This window comes from Phocoena sinus, chromosome 4, assembly GCF_008692025.1.
Source record: "Phocoena sinus isolate mPhoSin1 chromosome 4, mPhoSin1.pri, whole genome shotgun sequence".
NCBI lineage: Eukaryota > Metazoa > Chordata > Mammalia > Artiodactyla > Phocoenidae > Phocoena > Phocoena sinus.
The window spans coordinates 60,347,750-60,369,651 of record NC_045766.1 but is presented as its reverse complement, the minus strand read 5'-3'; the positions used below and the strand labels follow the sequence as shown (position 1 = coordinate 60,369,651).

The following is a 21,902-nucleotide window of genomic DNA, read 5'->3' as shown; positions in this document are numbered from 1 at the left end:
ATCCCCTGCATTGTAAGACCGATTCTTAACCACTGGACCACGAGGGAAGTCCCAAAAAACATACTTTGAAATTATATAAAATTTTATTTTTTGAGAAATATAAATATTATAAACTGTCAAAAACATTTATTTCATGTGTGATGATGGAAGTGTATTTTATTAATACAATAACATGTCATATGATACTGATGCCAGTGAACTGGTGCAGTATTCATTTATATTGCAAGAACCACACACCCCTGTGTACAGAGGGATAGAGGCAGTGGAGCAGAGTGATGAAGAGCTCACATTCTGGAGTGAAGCTAACCTGGGTTCAAATCCTGGAGCTACCATTTTTTTTAGCTCTATGATTTCAGGAAAGCAGTATCTCTTTCAATCTTAATATCTTCATTTTTTAAATTGAGATAATAATAATAGCCTCTACTTCATTGGATGGTTGTGAGGATTTAAGTCCAAGTTGAGTGTTTAGCAGAGGACCTGGGGCGTAGAGAATAGGTATTAAAGTTTAGTTATTATTAACTGTGCTTTTTTTTTAGCTATTGTAATTTGATCTTTGACATAACAAAACATCTTTGAATTTTATTTTAAATTGAAAAAGCTGTGTAAGAATTTATGTTAATAAGAGTATCTTGAATTTCATGACTTCTAAAGGCTTTTTAACAGTTCTCCCTGATCTGATCACACTGGCATTGATTCTAATCGAGGTCAAAATGGAAAGGCAGCAGAAACTAACACACCATTGTAAAGCAATTATACTCCAATAAAGATGTTAAAAAAAAAAACAACCCACAATGAGGGGGTACTTCCCTGGTGGTCCAGTGGTTAAGACTCCACACTCCCAATGCAGGGGGCCCGGGTTCGATCCCTAGTCCGGGAGCTAGATCCTGCATGTATGCCACAGCTAAGAGTGTGCATGCTGCACCTAAAGATCTCGCACATCGCAACAAAGGATCCCACATGCCGCAACAAAGATCCTGAGTCCCGTAGCTAAACCTGGTGCAGCCAAAGCAAACAAAAAAAAAAAAGGAAAGGCAAAGAAGATAACTTGGTTTACCCAGAGGGGCAATCTGCAATAAAGACAATAGAGACACTATAAGTTAAAGTGACCCTATCTCTGCAAAGGTCTAACTTTACCCTACACAAGTAGCAACATCTACAAATATTGGACATTGAAAAGAAATGCACGGATATTAGCTAAAATAGTTATTTGAGGCTTTGTTATTCTGATTTTACCAAAACAAATGTTTATAACCTAGTTAATATGATAGAATATTTACATTTGGCCCTTTAGTATCCACAGGTCCCACATCTGCAGGTTCAACCAGCCAAGGATCAAAAATATTTGAAAATTCCAGGAAGTTTCCAAAGCAAATCTTGAATTTGCTGTGCACTGGCAACTATTTATATAGCATTTACATTGTACTTACAACTGTTTAAGTAGCATTTTAAAAACTTAATTTATTTATTTATTTATTTTTGGCTGCGTTGGGTCTTCATTGCTGTGCGCAGGCTTTCTCCAGTTGCGGCGAGCAGGGGCTCTTCCTTGCGGCACACGGGCTTCTCATTGCAGTGGCTTCTCTTTGTTGCGGAGCATGGGCTCTAGGCATACAGGCTTCAGTAGTTGTGGCACATGAGCTGAGTAGTTGTGGCTTGCGAGCTCTAGAGCACAGGCTCAATAGTGATGGTGCATGGACTTAGCTGCTCTACGGCATGTGGGATCTTCCTGGACCAGGGCTCGAACCCATGTCCCCTGCACGGGCAGGGAGATTCTTAACCACTGTGCCATCAGGGAAGTCCCTGTAGCATTTATATTATATTAGGTATTATAGGTAATCTCGAGATGATTTGAAGTAAACTGGAGGGTGTGAGTAGGTTATATGCAAATACTACACCGTTTTATATAGTATTAGTATTTATGCATCTGCGGGTTTTGGTGTCTGCAGGGGTCCTGGAACCAGTCGCCATGGATACTGAGGGACAACTATATTTTGCATTCTCATTCCTTAATTCCCCAGTAACATTTGTATATGCTTTTCATGGTATTTTAAACAGGACGAAACATTACCAAGGTCCTCATTGCAAACAGAGGAGAAATTGCCTGCAGGGTGATACGAACAGCCAAAAAAATGGGTGTACAGTCTGTGGCTGTTTATAGTGAGGCCGACAGGAATTCCATGCATGTTGACATGGTACGTTGTTAAAAACTGGAAGTCAAATTTTGTAAGTGATTGTATTTGTTTATTGTGTCGGTATTTTGCTTCTTTGTTGACGGTTTATATTTGCTAGTATTAACAGTGTCTAAGTAGGTAAGTTCAAACTGCTCACTAAAAATTTATCTTGGGAACCTTTTCCAAACGTAACACCAGTGGAACTACACTGTGTGCCTAGTGGTGTAGTTTACTTCTAGGCAAGGTCCTGTCTCATCAAGGATTGGTTAAAACGGTTCAGAGAAGGTGGCTGACCCACAGATCACACTGTCAGTGGCGCACATCCAGATCCCTGATGTACCAGGAGAAGGATTGAGGTCAGTCTTAGCAACTACCAGTTACTGGCCAAGGGATCTTAGACAAGTCATTTAATGTTTCTGAGCCTTGGCTTAACTGTAAAATTATGAGCAGCTTCACCTGGGCTTTCCACATTGCCACTTTTCCCTTGAATTCTGTGCAGGGACTATCTCAAACCAATTTTGCTCCATTTCAACCTCTGACTCTCCCTCTACCACCTATTCTCAGCAGATGATCTTGAGTCACAGAGGACGTAGAATTGAGCTTCCTGCCACAGAATCTGCTCACTGCATCTGCATCTGTCCTCTTCCCATCCAAGGCTAGTTGTCTTCCTGTGCTGTGGAGTCCTTCTCCTCTCCCCTGTTAAGAATCTTCCATTTTCTTCTTTTCTCATTGTATACTGTCACTCTAGATCATATCATCAAGTCCTGTGGCTTTGCTAAAAACTTCCAAATGTCTATTTCTAGCCCAGGCTTTCTTTTGAACATGATACATGTCTATCCAGCCTCCCACTCAACACCTCCACCTGCATGGGCACCAAATCAATTTGTCTGAAATTGAACTCATCGCCTTTCATCTGTACTGAGCATGCTTTTCTTGCAGACTTCCCTAACCCAGTAGGTGGCAACACCATCGCTCATAAAAATAATAATGCCAGAGATCTGGGAGTCTTTGAATATCTCGCATCTTCCTCCCCTCTCTACATCCTTCTCCCTTCCCCATCTAGACAATCTCCAATTGCTATTAATTCTGCTTCTCAAAGATTTCTTTCCACTTCTTTCTGCCCTCTTCCACCTGCACCTTAAGTCAAAGCCACTGTCATCTTCGCCTGGTCAAATGCTGTATGTAGCCTTGTATGTGGTCTCCCTACTTTACCCTTGACCCCCTCCCACAATATTTTCTACACTTCAGCCAGACTGATAGCTTAAAAATCAGATTTTTTCATGTTACTCCTATGCTTTAAATGCTTTAAACCTTTTTATCATCCTCCAGATTATCAATAATTTAAAAGATGGATAATACTCAGTGTTGGTTAATGTGGTTAGAAATTAGGTTATTGATGGAAATGTATGTTAGTGATACCATTTCAAGGGATGATTAACCAGGAGCGATTAAAGTGTCGTATCTTTCACCCAGCCCTGCAAACACTCCTCTAGATCTCTGTCCAGAGACATACTCACACATATGTTCACCTAGAGGCATGCACAAGATGCTGCCGGCATCCTTTTGCCGTTACAGCTTAAAGGTCCATTTAGAGGCACCTGATTAAATGAACTATGGTACCTTCATACTGTGGGACATTATGCAGTTATTATAAAAAAATGAGGTAGACGTGTGTACTAGCAAGGAAAGAGCTCTCAAGACATACTGTTAGTGAAAAAAGCAATTGCAGAAGATGACTCTAGAGTTTGATCCTACTGGTGTAAAAACAAAAACTAAAACTGTTGTATGTTTATATAAATATATTCAAATAAATAGGAATGTGGATATGGAAAGGTATGTCCCAAATTGATCATAGAGGTTATATCTGGAAGGAGTTTAGAATGAGGGAGAGGGGCAATGCCAAAGGACTCCTTTGCTTCTGTATTATTGTTCACAGTCTTTAGAATGAGAATGGATTTGTGTATTGTGGAATTAAAAGTTTAAATTAAAAACACAAAATGTCTCATCATGTGTCCCCTTGGGAGACAATCCAAAGCTTTAACCTCCCACAAGGCCCTCTGAAATCTGCATTCCCGTCTTCCAGTCACATGTCTGGTCCCTGACACCCTATTCATTGCTCCAGCCACACAAGCCTCCTTCAGTCCCTCAAATGAGCCATATTTCTTCCCACCCCAGGACCTTCGTATGTGTTGTTTTCTCTGCCAGTGAGGCTTGCCCCCATCTCCATTCCTGTTCCGAACTCCACCCCCTCCTCCTGTTTGCCTGGCCAGGTCCCAGGTCAAGGAGCCCCTTGACCTTCCCTCCCAGCCTTTCCCTGACCAGACTAAACCTGATCCTCTTCCTCTTACCTGCATTGTGTCCTCTGTTTTTCCTTCTTGGCCTTTATCACAGCTGTCGTTAAGTGTGTGAATGTATGTTTGATGTTTGTCTCTTCCTCTAGACAGAGACACTTGTCCTATTTACTGATGTATAGGCAGCTTCACCTCAAAGCATGGCACATAGTGGGCATTCAGTAAGTCTTTGAATGAATGAATGATATTGTGTATCTGGTCTGCCTCAAGGGGTGCTATGATTATATGAAAGTTTTAAGGGACAATATAAAAATAGTTCATAAATGTATAGAAGGGGTATTATCATACTCTAATAATTATATAAACTTAAGGAAACTTTTATTTCTTACTGTATACATCTGTTGTATATTTTGTCTCTGTTGTCAAATTGTACATTTTTGGCATTAACTACATTTAAGGTTACTATTGTTGCTAATATTAATACTGTGACTAACGCCTCTTGCCTTCTAACCCAAGGCACTTTAATTTCACTCTGTGTGTTTTATACATAAAAATCAAGTTTTGGTACCCTCCTCCTGCGAAAGATTCCAAACGGGCTTATTTTTGTAACATAGACATGAGCTGCTGCTTCTGTTTCTCAATTCTTGCATTGTTCTTAGGAGTCAGCATTTTTATTTATAATAATAAGATGACCCAGCAGCAGTTCTGTATAGTGTACTAGTGTGTGCCAGCTGTGTGGTCTTTTAAGCATGTAATATTCCTTCAACAGGCAGATGAAGCACATTCCATCGGCCCCGCTCCCTCACAGCAGAGCTACCTTTCTATGGAGAAAATCATTCAAGTGGCCAAGATCTCCGCTGCACAGGTAAAAGAGTCATGAAGAAATTTGCATTGCAGGGACTTCCCTGGCGGTCCATTGGTTAGGATTCTGCGCTTCTAATGCAGGGGCCGCAGGTTCCATCCCTGGTTGGGGAGCTAGAATCCCACATGCCACGTGGTGTGGCCCCAGAAAAGAAGAAATTTGCATAGCAAAAGGAATAAGGTTTTTTTTTTGTTTTTTTGTTTTTGTGGTATGCGGGCCTCTCACTGTTGTGGCCCCTCCCGCCGCGGAGCACAGGCTCCCGACGCACAGGCTCAGCAGCCACAGCTCACGGGCCCAGCCGCTCCGCGGCATGTGGGATCCTCCCGGACCGGGGCACGAACCCGTGTCCCCTGCATCGGCAGGCGGACTCTCAACCACTGCGCCACCAGGGAAGCCCCAAGGAATAAGTTTTGTACAGGTTACACAAAATTGCTTATTATTTACAGAACTCGTTCTCTATGTTTAGCTGTTTCCAAGATTTTTACATTTCATTATGGGATTGTTATTGTAAAGTAGGCGTGTCGCTTCTCACTCCTCAGCCACTCTACCGTCTTACTGAGTCCTGTGCACTTTAGATCTTTGGGGAAACAGGTGGAGGGAGGGTTTAATTACAAATTTAAATTAAGAGGGAATTCAGCTTTTCTACCTTCAGAGCCAGATCCTAGGAACATCGGATTCTTTGGGAGAAATAGGTGGTGCTCTAAATTACAAGGAAAAATAGAATCAAGAAAGAAATCCTTTTCCCTCTTGACTTCCCAGTCTCATTCTAAGGCCCCACTCCCTGTTTTCCAATATCCCAGACTCAAAAGTTTGCTGTTACTGTATCTGTCATCCTTCAAAATAAAATAGGAACCAACTTGTGTTGAATCTTTCTTTGAAATGTCTCCAGAAGTTGTTCTTTTTAATCACACAGCCAGACCTTATGATCTCTTATCTGGATTTCTGATTCTCAGCTGGTTTCCCTACTTCTAAATCCCTTGCCTATCCAATGAGTTGTGCCAGATAGATAACTGCTAGCAGTTGTTTTTACTGCAAGACAGATGTAAGACAGATGTTTCTTAAACCCTTGTTTCATTATTATCACCTGCTTTTTTCTTTTTTCCTCAATAACTTCACCCCTTTCTCATCCTATTCCCCAGTGAGTAAATCTTTTGTGGTTACAAGATACAGTTCAAACTCTTCAGCCTAGCCTTTAAGAGTTTCCAGTATTTGTCAAAACTTACTTCTCATCGCCACTTGTTTCTAATGGTTGCAATGAACTTTTCTGTGTCTTTACACATCATGCTTATTTCTCTAGGCATCTGCTTATATTGTTCCGTGTGCTGGAAATGCTCTTTTCCTCCTTCTCATATCATTCATGCATTTATTCACTCAGCAAACGTTACTTGGTCTCCTCCTTTGTGCCAGCTTCTAAGCATGTATGCAGGGACTTCCAGTGGTAAAGGATCCGCCTTCAAATGCAGGGGACACAGGTTCGATCCCTGGTTGGGGAACTAAGATACCCCACGCCATGGGGCTCTAGAGACCATGCGCCGCAACTATTGAGTCCACGCACTCTGGAGCCTGCACACCACAACTAGAGAGAAGCCTGAGCACCGCAACAAAAGATCCCACATGCCGCAACGAAGATCCCGCGTGCCGTAACTAAGACCTGATGCAGCCAAATAAATAAATATTTTTTTAAAAAGCATGTATGAAAAAAAAAAAGAAAGCATGTATGCAGCAATGACTAACACGGTTTATACCCTATGTCTGAAGCTACACTCTTGTAGGTGAGGCAGAAAATAAATATTGTGTTGACCCAAAAGTTTGTTTGTAAGATGTTACGGAAAAACCTGAACGAACTTTTGGGCCAACCCAATATTTAAATGGGTAAAGAACTAATATAACTCGGAATGTTATAAGTGGTGGGAAGAAAATAAAGCCAGATAAGGGGGTAAAGACTGGTTAGGGAGTGCTTTTAAATAGGGTGATCAGTGGAGGCCTCTTTGAAGAGGTGACACTTGAACAGGGACCTGCCTGATGAGAAGGAGCCAGCCATATGAAGCACTTGACGAGGAAGGTTCAGTCACATGGGAGGACGCTGAGATGAGTATAAACTTGTGTTCAAGGGACAAAAATATTCAGTGTGGATGGAGTGAAGGCAATGAGGGGCTGTGTCATTCAGGATCCAGTTAGTAAAACTGAAATTCCATTAGATATTTCAACAGAGGGAGATTAATTTAGGGATTAGTTCTACCAGTGTTAGAGGACTAGAAGAGAAAAAAGTATTTTGAAATTACCTAATGATAAAACTACAGATACTGATAACGACCCCTTGGGCTGAGGAAGAGGTTGGAGGAAGGACCTTCTGCAGCTCTTGCTCAGTTCTCTATGGAGGGGCCCTACCTGGCTGCAGGGAGCATAATGAGGCTGGTTCTGGAAGTTCCAAAAGAGACTAAACACGGGAACTGCTGCTGCCCAGGGTGGAAGAACAGGAAGCTTCCCTGGCTTCCAGTTTCCCTACAGTGACCCCTGCTGGTGGAACCTGATAGGAAACCAACTGGCAAGAACAGTAATTTGCAGGGCCCTGTCGCCAAACTCACTATGGAAGGTTGGGTTTGGAGCTGGAAAACCAACTGACACAGGAGGAAAGTGGTAGATGATGAAGCTGAGAGTGGTAGAGGCAGCATCATTTAGAGCATTATAGGCCTTAGTAAGGAGTTTGCATTTCATTCTAAGTAGCTATTGGAGGATTTTTAGCAGGGGAGGGAGGTGATCTGATTTATATTTTACAAAGATCATGTGGCTGCCTGTGGGGAATAGGCTAGTGGGATGGGGCAAAGGTGGGGTGGTAACAAACACAGCAGGCAGAATAATTAAGAGTCGATTGCAGTAGTCTTGCCCTTCACTGGCACTGGAATTACTGCCTCTTACAATTACTTTCTTGACTCTCTAGTCACACTGATGTCTCCCTTTTCCTTTAGCATTTGCTTTCCTGTTCCAGTCATCTTTATACATAATTAGCCATTTTCTTGTTTAACGATTTTAATGCATATCATGACTCCTCAACTCAATTGAGCTCCGTTTAAGAGAAGAACCCACAACTGAGACTTATTTTCTCTACCTCCTAACATTCCCATGACCTGGCACAGAGGGTTATTAATTTGAATTAATGAATATATGCAGTTGTTTTGTATGTATGTGTTTCTGCATCTATGCTCTCTTCTTTAGAATCAGAGTTTCTAGACTGAACAATGGAGGCACTAATTTATACACACAGGTATTTAAAATATGCTTGTTTCTAAAGCTTTTTAGTTATCATTTGGAGTAAAAGGCCCTTAGGAATCCAGGGACGTTAACATAATTGTCACTTTGTACTTATTGCATGTTTGAGCTTACATTAGACAGTATTATTACCGCTGTTTTACAAATATAAACTGCACAGGATACGTGAAACCCAAAATCATCTAGTCTCACTACTCAAAGTGTGGTCCATGGCATCATTTGGTAGAAATGCAGCTTCTTAGGCCACACTCCAAACCTACTGTAATTTACATTTTTATGCATAATTTGCATTTTTTCAAGGTCCTCAGGCACTTTGAAAGCAAAACGCATCTCATCATTGAAAGAGAAAGAATTAAACAAAAGTATCCTGACTCTCAGCCCTATTACCTATGTCTTTAAGTAACGACTATAGCAAATTTATGATATGTTACTTGTTAATTAACAATTATGATATGTTAATTCTGGAGAATTTGTGAACTCTGTCTATCTGGATTAGTATTATGTTAGATGTTATGTTAATAACACAAACAATGAGAAAAGAGTAAATAATTTTCACACATTTTGCCTGGATATTCAAGATTTGAGGTGACTTGCAACATTACAGATAGTGGTTAAGACTAAGATAAAAACAAAAAATAAGTAATATGGGACTATTATTGGGGCATAGTGGTTGGAATTAAGTCAGAAAACTTAGGCCAAAGAAAGCTTCTTTAGTTCTTCCTGGCAGCCCTGATCAAAAAGTAAATTTGGTGGGTTACAATTTATAGGGCTCTTTAATAAGAGGATATTTATCAATTAAGGGAGCAAACCTTGCCCTCACTTTGACTTGGAAGCAGAATCATATTGATCCTTCTAATAAAGCAGCGGTCCCCAGCCTTTTGTGACACCAGGGACTGGTTTCGTGGAAGACAATTTTTCCACAGACCAGGTGCAGGGTAGGGAGATGGTTTGGGGATGATTCAAGCACATTACATTTATTGTGTACTTTATTTCTATTATTATTACATTGTAATATATAATAAAATAATTATACAACTCACCATAATGCAAAACCAGTGGGAGTCCTGAGCTTGTTTTCACTTGCCACTCACCAATAGGGGTTTTTTGGTTTCTTTGGATTTTTTAAAATTTATTTATGTATTTATTTAGTTTTGGCGGCGTTGGGTCTTCGTTGCTGTGTGGGCTTTCTCTAGTTGTGGTGAACAGGGGCTACTCTTTCATTGCGGTGGCTTCTCTTGTTGCGGAGCACGGGCTCTAGGTGCAAGGGCTTCAGTAGTTGTGGCACACGGGCTCAGTAGTTGTGGCGCATGGGCTTAGTTAATCCGCGGCATGTGGGATCTTCCCGGACCAGGGCTCGAACCTGCGTCCCCTGCATTGGCAGGTGGATTCTTAACCACTGTGCCACAAGGGAAGCCCACTGGTAGGGTTTTAATATATGTCTGCAAGCAATTGATTTATTATGGTCTCTCTACAGTCAAACCTCTCTGCTGATGATAATCTGTATTTGCAGCCGCTCCCCAGCTAGATCCCTCGCATGCGCAGTTCACAGTAGGGTTCGCACTCCCATGAGACTCTAATGCTGACGCTGATCTGACAGGAGGTGGAGCTCAGGCAGTAACACGAGCAATGGGGAGTGGCTGTAAATACAGATGAAGCTTTGCTCGCTGGCCCCCTGCTCACCTCCTGCTGTGCAGCCTGGTTCCTAACAGGCCATGGACTGGTACCAGTCTGTGACCCAGGGGTTGGGGACCCCTATAATAAAGGACATTGAATGACATGTGCATAGTGATTTTGAAAGAAGTTTGCCAAAAATGTAGAATTCTTTTTTTTTATACAAATAGAATTTTTAAAGGGTATGTTCCATTTACAGTTATTACAAAATATTGGCTATATTCTCCATGTTGTACAATATATTCTTGTAGCTTATTTTATACATAATAGTTTATACCTCTTAATCTCCTATCCAAATTTTGCCCCTTCTGTTTTCCCTCTCCCCACTGGTAACCACTAGTTTGTTCTCTATATCTGTGAGTCTGCTTGTTTGTTTTTTGGGCCGCACAGCACAGCTTATGGGATCTTAGTTGCCCAATCAGGGATCGAACCCGGGCTCCTGGCAGTGAGAGCACCAAGTCCTAACCACTAGACCACCAGGGAATTCCCTGCTTCTTTTTTGTTATATTTGCTAGTTTGTTGTATTTTTTAGATTTCCTCATATAAGTGATATTATAAAGTGTTTGTCTTTCTCTGTCTGACTTATTTCACTTAACATAATGCTCTCCAAGTCCATCCATGTTGCTGCAGATGGCAAATTTTCATTCTTTTTTATGGCCAAGTAGTATTCCATTGTATACATATACCACATCTTCTGTATCCGGTCATCTATTGATGGGCACTTATGTTACTTCCAGATCTTGGCAATTGTAAATAATGCTGCTATGAACATTGGGGTACATGTATCTTTTCAAATTAGTGTCTTTATTTTTTTCAGATATATACCTGGGAGTGGAATTGCTGGGTCATATGGTAGTTCAATTTTTAGTTTTTTGAGAAACCTCCATACTGTTTTCCACAGTGGCTGCACCGATTTACATTCCCACCAACAGTGTACAGGTGTTCCCTTTTCTCCATATCCTCGCCAACATTTGTTATTTCTGTTCTTTTTGATGGTAGCCATTCTGACAGTTGTGAGGTGATATCTCATTGTGGTTTTTATTTGCATTTCCCTGATGATTAGTGAAGTTGAGCATCTTTTCATGTGCCTGTTGGCCATCTGCATTTCCTCTTTGGAAAAATGTCTATTCAGTTCTTCTGCCCATTTTTTAATAGGGTTGTTTGTTTTTTTGATGTTGAGTTGTATGAGCTGTTTATATATGTTGGATATTCATTGCTTATCAATCATATCATTTGCAAACATTTTCTCCCATTCAATAGGTTGTCTTTTAGTTTTGGCAATGGTTTCCTTTGCTGTGTAAAAGCTTTTAAGTTTAATTTGGTTCCATTTGTTTATTTTTGCTTTTATTTCCTTTACTTTAGGAAATGAATCAAAAAAAATATTGCTGCAATTTATGTCAAAGAGTGTTCTGCCTGTGTCTTCCTCTAGGAGTTTACAGTATCTGGTCTTACATTTAGGTCTTTAATCCATTTTGAGTTTATTTTTATATATGGTGTTAGAGAATGTTCTAATTTTATTCTTTTACATGTAGGTGTCCAGTTTTCCCACCACTTATTGAAGAGACTGTCTTTTCTCCATTGTATATTCTTGCCTCTTTGTCGTAGATTGATTGACAAGTGTGTGGGGTTTTTTTCTGGGCTCTCTATCCTGTTCCATTGATCTGTGTGTCTCTTTTTGTGCCAGTACCATACTGCTTTGACTACTGTAGCTCTGTAGTATAGTCTGAAGTCAGGGAGCATGATTCCTCTATCTCTGTTCTTTCTCAAGTTTGTTTTGGCTATTTGGGGTCTTTTGTGTTTCCATGTAGACTTCTAAATGTGGCCATTTTAACATAGGCGTTTTTGTAGATGCTAGAGTAAAATTTACACTTGAGCTAAATTTCTGGTGATTTGCCTGGTAACATGGCTGTATTGAGAGAATCTAAAAGATGTAGTGGTAAGCACGCTCATTAGGCTAGTCCTCTTGACAGTTTTCTCAGGCCTTCTCTGGCTGGGAAAGAGGTAGTAGTAGTAAGTGCTCGCTGAAGATTAGAATCACTGAGGAGCCTTTTAAAGAGAATGTTGATATAGTACTGTGGGAGGGGCCTAAAGTCACCTGGAAGGGAGCTTTATGCTCTCTGGTGGAAAGCTAGTGCTTATTTTTTGAGCTGAGTGTTGTCTACACAGGTGTATTCAATTTATGAAAACTATGTTTATAAAAGCTGTATACTTATAATGTGCACTTTTTTGTAAGTATATTATTCTTTAGTGAAAAGCTTTTGCCAGACCTCACTTATTCCCTTAGTTATCTGGATTAGCTTCTGAACATGAATGTTTTGTAAAAGTGCTCCAGTTTCTTTTAATGTGCCACCAGGAATGAATAACTTTGTTTGAGATGTTTCAAAATCACTGACAAATAACTTTAATGAATATAGCAAGTTATTTAACTAAATACTGGTCATCTATGTGGGTGACCAAAAGGAAATCCAAATGTCATAAGAATCACAGATTGGGGTAGGAAATTCTTGGTAATAAGAATTTGAAAAAAAAAAAAAGAATTTTTGAGGGAGTTCCCTGGTGGTCCAATGGTTAGGATTCCAGACTTAAACTGCCGGGGGCCCAGGTTTGATCCCTGGTCGGGGAACTAAGATCTTACAAGCCACGCAACGCGGCCAAAAATTTTAAAATGTTAAAAAAAAAAAAAAAAGAATTTGAAGAGTATGGCTTGTCCCCTCCACCACGGAAAGGACACATCTCATTTTTGTTGAAGACGGAGCTAATAACAACAACAACAACTTTGGACCTGTGCATATGCTTGAACAAGCACAGAGCAGAATAGACACAAACTAAAAGCATGGAAGAAATTATTTTGGCAGAGATTTAAGGGTAGGAGATGATGCCAGTTTTCTGTCTTTATTGTTAAAGGCATATTAGTCCTATGGGATGAACAATCTAAACAGGCTTACAATCCTGTGATCCACCAGGGTGAATTGGCAGCTAGATACATGCCTGATGGCTTGGAATTAGCCCGCTGGTAATAGAAGCATTATTAGATTTACTTTTTTTTTTTTTTTTTTTTTTTTTTTTTTTTTTTTTTTTTGCCGTACGCGGACCTCTCACTGTTGTGGCCTCTCCCGTTGCGGAGCACAGGCTCCGGACGCACAGGCTCAGCGGCCATGGCTCACGGGCCTAACCGCTCCGCGGCATGTGGGATCTTCCCGGACCGGGGCACGAACCCGTGTCCCCTGCATCAGCAGGCGGACTCTCAACCACTGCGTACCAGGGAAGCCCTAGATTTCCTTTTTAATCCATTCAAATGCTCGAGGATACTGTGGTTTGGATATATTAAAGTGTTCACCCTAAGAGAAATTAGTTAAACTTCTTGAGGCCATTCCCATAATGTGTTTGAATATTATTTTTTGCAAGGAGACAGCAGCTTTTCTTCTTAGTTATGAAGGGAGAGTATTTATCTAGTTAATCAGGGTTCTGTCAAATTAAGTATCTGTTCCAAAAGAAAGGAGGCTAGCAACCAACACTTTGAAAATGAAATTAAGGAAACAGTTACATTTGTAATAACATCAAAGAAAATCAAATACTTAGTAATAAAGTTAGCAAAAGCAATTCAAGACCTATGTACTGAAAACTATAAAACATTGCTGAGAAAAATTAATGAAGACTTGTACATGCATGTTTATAACAGCATTACTCATAATAGCCAGAAACTGGGAAAAATCCAAATTAATAAAAAACAAAATATGATATATCCATACAATCTGTAAACAAATGTGCTGTATTCATCCATGTTGTGGCATGCATCAGTATTTCATTTTTCGTTTGAGGGTGAGCCACAGAAAATTATGCTAAGTTTAAGAAGCCATACATATAAGGCTACGGACTATATGGTTCCATGTGTGAGACTTCTAAAAGAGGCGAAATTAGAGAGAGAAAAAGCAGGTCAGTAGTTGCCTGGTTCTGTGAGCAAGGATTGATCATTTATGCACATGGGTACATAGGAACTTCTGGTAGAAGTGTTCTAAAACTGGATTATATTTATAGTCCAGTTATAGCACAATTGTATAAATTTGCTAAATTCATCAAATTGGAAATGAGTGAATGTTATGCATTGTAAAGCATACCTTTAAAAAAGCTGTTAAAAAACCAGGGAGGACTGGGATGTAGACCTGTTTTACTTTGCCTAATATAAATAGTATATGACATTTCATGAAAAATGACTAAAATTAAACTTTGGTTTAAAAGGAGCAAAACTCCAGGCTGACATCAAAATGTGATTATTTAGCATTTTATTCACTATCTAGCATTTTGCTGTTTGCTGTCACTAAGATGTGGGTTTTTCTATTCACATGAGTTTCCCAGACATCTGAAGCTTACTGCTTTTATTTTGAAATGTTCTTTGGACATATCTATTTTGAAATAGGGTTGGATACGCTTTTTATTTTTACATTCACTTGGTTAAAATTAAACATACTTAATTATTATTTTAAAAGAACAAAAATGCCCTCAGAACTATTGAAGTTGGAGAGTTGCCTTATTCCTCACTAAACCATTTAAGCCTTTTTGCTTTCCTCTGTTTCCTCCCTTTTCACTGTCAGCATGTTTCTCTTAGCAATCTTGCTGTCATTCAGTTACTGATTTTCCTCTTCTGTGGCCTAGAAAGCCAAGTAAATAAATTTCTTAAAACTCTGAGTAAGTTGCAAGTGATTAGGTTAAAATATGAGGGGGGTCCTCTTTCACTGAAGTATATATAGACTTTAGTACTCTATGAACTTTTGTTTGCTTCTTAGCTTTTTTTCTGGAAAGGTAGCATCGGCAGATAGTGACCTGAAGCTAAATGAGTTAATATCATTCTAGGGTGCTCTTTTCAGCTTGTGGATATGTGGTTTCAGTTCTAGGCCAGCTTTATATGGAGACACTGCAAACAACTACCCACTCCCCTTACCACTCTGAAGCCCTTTACTCCTGCTTGCTGATATTACTTGACATTTCGTGTATATTGGGCTGGCCAAAAGTTTCATTCGGTTTTTTCTGTAAGGTGGCTCTAGTAGCACTTAGTTGTCTTTAACTTCATTTGAAACAATTTTGTTAGATTGTATGTGACAGCTGTCATATCAGCGTGCATTTGAAAAAGATTTATCGGGCTTCCCTGGTGGCGCAGTGGTTGAGAACCTGCCTGCCGATGCAGGGGATACGGGTTCATGCCCCAGTCTGGGAAGATCCCACATGCTGCGGAGCGGCTGGGCCCGTGAGCCATGGCCGCTGGGCCTGCGCGTCCGGAGCCTGTGCTTCGCAACAGGAGAGGCCACAACAGTGAGAGGCCTGCATACCGCAAAAAAAAAATAATAATAATAATAAATAAAAAAGACATCAAAATTGCTGAATTTTTGTGTAGCCATTTTAATACTGAAGATGGAAGAAAAATAGCAACATTTTTGGCATATTATGCTTTATTATTTCAAGAAAGGTAAAAATGCAACTGAAACAAAAAAAAAAGATTTGTGCAGTGTATGGAGAAGGTGCTGTGACTGATTGAACATGTCAAAAGTGGTTTGCGAAACTTTGTGCTGGAGATTTCTCACTGGACGATGCTCCACTGTCGGGTAGACCAGTTAAAGTTGATAGCGATCAAATCGAGACATTAACTGAGAACAATCAACATTATACCACGCGGGAGACAGCCGACATACTCAAAATATCCTAATCAAGCGTTGAAAATCATTCGCACCAGCTTGCTTATGTTAATTGCTTTGATGTTTGGGTTCCACATAAGTTAAGCAAAAAAAAATATTTTCGCATGTGATTCTCTACCTAAACATAATGAAAATGTTCAGTTTTTAAAACAAATTGTGATGGGTGATGAAAAGTGGATACTGTACAATAATGTGGAACAGAAGAGATCGTGGGGCAAGTGAAATGAACCACCACCAACCACACCAAAGGCCGGTCTTCATCCAAAGAAGGTGATGTTGTATATATGATGGGGTTGGAAGAGAGTCCTCTATTATGAGCTCCTTCTGGAAAACCAAACGAGTAATTCCAACAAGTACTGCTCCCAATTAGACCAACTAAAAGCAGCACTCGATGAAAAGCGTCCAGAATTAGTCAACAGAAAACGCATAATCTTCTGTCAGAATAACGCAAGACCGCATGTTTCTTTGTTGACCAGGCAAAAACTGTTACAGCTTGGCTGGGAAGTTCTGATTTATCCACCATATTCACCAGACATTGCACCTTCGGATTTCCATTTATTTTAGTCTTTACAAAATTCTCTTAATGGAAAAAATTTCAATTCCCTGGAAGACTGTAAAATGCACCTGGAACAGTTCTTTGCTCAAAAAGATAAAAAGTTTTGGGAAGATGGAATTATGAAGTTGCCTGAAAAATGGCAGAAGGTAGTGGAACAAAAGGGTGAATACGTTGTTCAATGAAGTTCATGGTGAAAATGAAAAATGTGTCTTTTATTTTTACTTAAAAACCAAAGGCACTTTTTGGCCAACCCAATACCTAAAAGAATTTAAAGCAGGAACTCAAACAGGTATTTGAACACCAGTGTTCATAGTGGCATTATTCACAATAGCCAAAAGATGGAAACAATCCACACGTCCATCAACAGGTGAATGGTTGAACAAAATGTGGAATATACCTGCAGTGGATCATTATTCAGCCATAAAAAGTAATGAAATTGTGATACATGGATCAACCTTGAAAAACATCATGCTAAATAAAATAAGCCAGAGACAAATGGACAAATATTGTATGATTCCACTTTTATCAGGTACGGAGAATAGGCAGATTCATAGAGATGGCAAGTAAAATAGAGGTTATCGGGGAATGGGGAATTACTATTTAATAGGTATAGAGTTTCTTTGCGGGATGATGGATGATGGTAATGGTTGCACAAGTTTGTGAATGTACTTAATGCCACTGAGCTATACACTGAACAGTGGTTAAAATGGTAAATTTGATGTGTGTATTACCATAATGAAAAGAAATATAGATGTTTCTGGTTTGAGTAAGGCTTTAGAACTTTAGTATTAAAGTTCTAAAGAAACCCCTCTTTAGAAACATATTCTGATAGAGACCATAGTATACCTATCACCAGTATAGGGAGAGGCCTCCCCAGAGGAAGATTCCATCACCTGCATCAGAGTCTGCCAGGGGAGCACTAGAAGGTTTATCCTTTCATTTCTCCTTTCTAGGCTATCCATCCGGGATATGGTTTTCTCTCAGAAAACATGGAATTTGCCGAACTGTGTAAGCAAGAAGGAATTATTTTTATAGGTCCTCCTTCATCAGCAATTAGAGACATGGGTATAAAGAGGTATGAGTTTATATCTTTTTTTTTTGCGGTATGCGGGCCTCTCACTGTTGTGGCCTCTCCCGTTGCGGAGCACAGGCTCAGCGGCCATGGCTCACGGGCCCAGCCGCTCCGCGGCATGTGGGATCTTCCCGGACCGGGGCACGAACCTGTGTCCCCTGCATCGGCAGGCGGACTCTCAACCACTGCGCACTAGGGAAGCCCAAGTTTATATCTTTTAAATACAGCCATAGGAAGACTAATTGAAATGGTTTGTTTTAACTATAATAGACATGTTAATTATACCCTTTTGTCATCATAGGCAAAAGTTATTTATTTGCCACTACAGTGAGTTACAGAAAATATTCAACTAATTAGTGTTTCTAATCAATATGTTAATCAGTTTGGGGGGATTAAAAACAAGGTGAGATGAGCTACCACATGAAAACTGGATTGAGAAAACTAATAGATATTTTGACATTTGTATTAATATTTGTTGTCTCAGACTATAGTCCTTTTACCTATGGAATGTTTTATTTTTAAACTTCCATTGTATTTTATAGACTAGGAAGTATTTGTGTTTCTCTTGTATGAAATAATCCATAGATTTAGGACATCGTGGTTTTTTTATTCTAAAGCACAGCCAAATCCATCATGGCTGCTGCTGGAGTGCCTGTTGTGGAAGGTTATCACGGTGAGGACCAATCAGACCAGTGCCTGAAAGAGCATGCTGGGAGAGTCGGTTACCCTGTCATGATTAAAGCCATCCGTGGTGGAGGAGGAAAAGTAAGATTGCGCATGCTCGTGTTTTCCATTTTGGGCTATCTAATTTGTTTTACTTACGTTGTAGTCGTACCTATCTTTCCATATTAGGGTATGAGGATCATTAGATCCGAAAAAGAATTTCAAGAGCAATTAGAATCAGCGCGGAGAGAAGCTAAGAAGTCTTTCAATGATGATGCGATGCTGATTGAGAAGTTTGTGGACACACCAAGGTGGGTTCAGCTTTTTTTTCTGACTCAAAATTTTTTTAATTAATTAATTTTTGGCTGCGTTGGGTCTTCGTTGCTGTGCGTGGGCTTTTCTCTAGTTGCGGCAAGTGGGGGCTACCCTTCGTTGTGGTGCGCGGGCTTCTCGTTGCAGTGGCTTCTCTTGTTGCGGAGCACGGGCTCTAGGCGCCCGGGCTTCAGTAGTGGTGGCACGTGGGCTCAGTAGTTGTGGCTTGCGGGCTCCAGAGCTCAGGCTCAGTAATTGTGGCGCACGGACGTAGTTGCTCTGTGGCATGTGAGATCTTCCCGGACCAGCGATCGAACCCGTGTCCTCTGCACTGGCAGGTGGATTCTTAACCACTGCGCCACCAGGGAATTCATTTTCCTCAATTCATTTCTTGTTGATGGAATTTAGAGTCTTTTCAAAATAAAAAAAATTCTTGTAAGAAGCTAAGCTCTATCTTACAGATAAAGCATCATTTGAGATGCTCAGAAAATGGTAATAGTTAGCCAAATTGAATTGTAAGTGATATGTTAACAAATATACTAATAGCTCATCCTTATATTGCACTTAACCATGTGCCAGGTTCTAAGTATTTTACATATACTAAGTAGTAATCTTGCTATCCTTCTATTTCTAGTCTAATTCCTGCAACAATCCCATTAGGTGGACCCTGTTCCCATTTTTCAGGTGAAAATACTGAGCAACAGAGTGGTCATCTGACTTGCCTGACGTCTCCCAGCTGGGAAGTGGTGAAGCTGGGATTTGAATCTAGGCAGTTTGACTCCAGAATTCACACTCTAAGTGACCACACCGAACTGCTTCTCTGGGTACCACTATAGCAGATACTATGTGGATTTCTAATTTATTTTATTATCAGGAATTTTATTTTCATGTGTATTGCTTAAAATAAGATATTGATTATAAAAGCTTCTTGTTTCATAGATTTTGTGTTAAATACACACACACACACACACACACACACACCCACACACACACACACACACACATATAAACCTGTAAGTCAAGTGACTTTATAGAGAAAAATTCATTTGGGGAGCATGACCAGAGAGAGATTTACCTTGAAGGTAATGAACTAAAGCTTCAGGCCCTTCTCTTGCATGAACCTCTTTGAAGAACCTGTACCCAATTTTGTACTCATCTTAAAGTGGGCTCCCAAATTGTTTTTGTTTCAAGCCCTACAAAACTTAGAACTGTCCCTGAGCGTGGCACAGTAATTAAATTCATTTAGAATGTGATAGTTAAAAAAAAGAGCACAACGTATGCCACCTATTAGTGGGAAATAAGGCAAAAATGGAGGAAGTTCTAAGGTGAATTGAAGGTTCCTTTCCACAGTAGCTTTCAGAAAAGGATAGGCTAACTATCCACATTGGCATACTCTTGAGTTAAAATTGTCGTGGAGACAACAGCCAGCTATTTCAGTGACTGTAACTCAATGCCTGCAACATTTTTGAAGATGTAGATTCTTTACTTGTGAAATGTTAGCTAAATATTACCTCACGTTGTAATTTATACTCTCAATACCTGGGAAGCTCCTGGGAATCAAGGACCTGGTAGTTTCTTTCTTTTTATTTTCCCATATATATTACCTGGCATTATTTTCTTCATGATAGGCATCAGTAATATTTTTTTAAATATAGAAATAATATGAATACATTACAAACTTGGAAAATACAAGAGATGGAAAACCAAGTCAGTCATAAGCTCATTCTCCTAGTATAAGTATTAGCATTTCTACATATTTCTCTTCTGTGTTTTCTAGTAATAACATTTCAATATCATGATAATCACTATTTCATATTCTGCTAAGTAATTATCTGTTGAGTTAATGGAGTACCAGAAGACTGTCCGGGTGGTGCTGATAACTGAGAAAAGTAGAAATCAAGATGTATTATATAATAAATCTGATCAGAACTATTGAGCTTATCTGAAAGGTTGGGATAGATAACAATCTTCAAAGTGTACTATTTTAGAGAATTAAAAAAAAAATCAGATTCCTTCCTCACTTCATATTCAGTGCACATTCTAGAGGGATTAAAAATGTGGGAGGGTATCATGATCCCTGTTACAGATGGAGAAGCAGGGCCAGAAGGTGAAGTATCGACCAGTTCTCAGAGTCACGTCTGCCTGCCGATGCCTGTCTGGCTGCTCCAGGGCCTCCAGTAACTGACCTTGTATAGCGCCTTCATGAGCAGAAGACTCAGATCCAGCTCCTGACCTAACACACACAGGAATCATGAGACCAGGACCCATTTCCCAGGCATGTGACCTGGACAGTTGCACAGGGCCCTAAGCTCGGAAGGGTCCATATTTGGTTTAATACCCCGTGGAGGCATTTTAAAATTCTTAATAACATTTTAAAAGGGGCCCTGCATTTTCATTTTGCAGTGGATCCATAAATTATGTAATGGGTCCTGCATGTGACTTTGGACGAGAAAAGGAACAGATGAGATGAGGAGATCTGGCTGGGGCAGCCACAGAGGAAGCAGAGGCCAGGGGTTGTGAGGGCCCTCTCTTCTTGGTTCTCAGCAGATCCCTCCATCCCCTGCTTTGAAAGGAAACAATGGCTCCTGCTTAAGAGGCTTAACCTCGCCAGCCTTTTGGGTCAAGCAGATTCTGCATATGAGTCATGTCATATGATATTTGTCTTTCTCTGTCTGACTTCACTTCGTATGATGGTCTCCGGTTTCATCCATGTTGCTGCAGATGGCATTGTTTCGTTCTTTTTGGTGGCTGAGTGATGTTCCATTGATATGTGTACCTCATCTTCTTTGTCCATTCGTCTGTTGATGGACATTTGGGTTGCTTCCATGTCCTGCCTATCGTAAACAGCACTACAGTGAACACTGGGGTGCATGTATCCTTTGAACCATGTTTTTCTCTGGATATATGCCCAAGAGTAGGATTGCTGGATCGTATGGTAGCTCCATTTTTAGCTTCTTGGGGAGCCTCCATGCTGTTCTCCATAGTGGTTGTGCCAGTTTACATTCCCACCAATAGTGCGGGAGGGCTCCCTTTCCTCCACACCTTCTCTAGCAGTTACTGTTTGTGGATTTTTTGATGATGGCCGCTCTGACCGGGGTGAGGTGATGCCTCATTGTAGTTTTGATTTGCATTTCTCAATTGCACTGTTTTTATGTGAAAAAGAAATGGGACTTTTTTTTTTTTTTTTTTAACCTTTGGGTAAAACCTATAGGGAGGTCTATTTTAGTTAGATCTTTGTAACACAGCAGGTGAGGGAAAGTTTTGCGAATGTTTTTAAAGACAGTTGAGCGAGGGGGAGATGTTTCCAGAGGGTTGTGGAGTCTCCTCTGGGCCGAACCATGGAAGCCACGCAGGCC

General features: G+C 40.2%; 1 protein-coding gene across 2 annotated transcripts in view; it reads left to right on the top strand.

Annotated features, from left to right (window-relative positions):
- The window catches only part of MCCC1 (methylcrotonoyl-CoA carboxylase 1), a 64,906-nt gene that overhangs the window by 3,372 nt on the left and 39,632 nt on the right, over window positions 1-21,902 (top strand). The window contains exons 3-7 of one of the 2 annotated variants that reach the window (XM_032631374.1): window positions 2,053-2,189; window positions 5,229-5,324; window positions 17,453-17,574; window positions 18,189-18,336; window positions 18,424-18,545. In XM_032631374.1, coding sequence (XP_032487265.1) covers window positions 2,053-2,189; window positions 5,229-5,324; window positions 17,453-17,574; window positions 18,189-18,336; window positions 18,424-18,545 — 625 coding nt within the window. Of the gene's footprint in view, window positions 1-2,052; window positions 2,190-5,228; window positions 5,325-17,452; window positions 17,575-18,188; window positions 18,337-18,423; window positions 18,546-21,902 lie in introns of those variants that run through there. The other variant, XM_032631375.1, reaches the window with a different exon arrangement.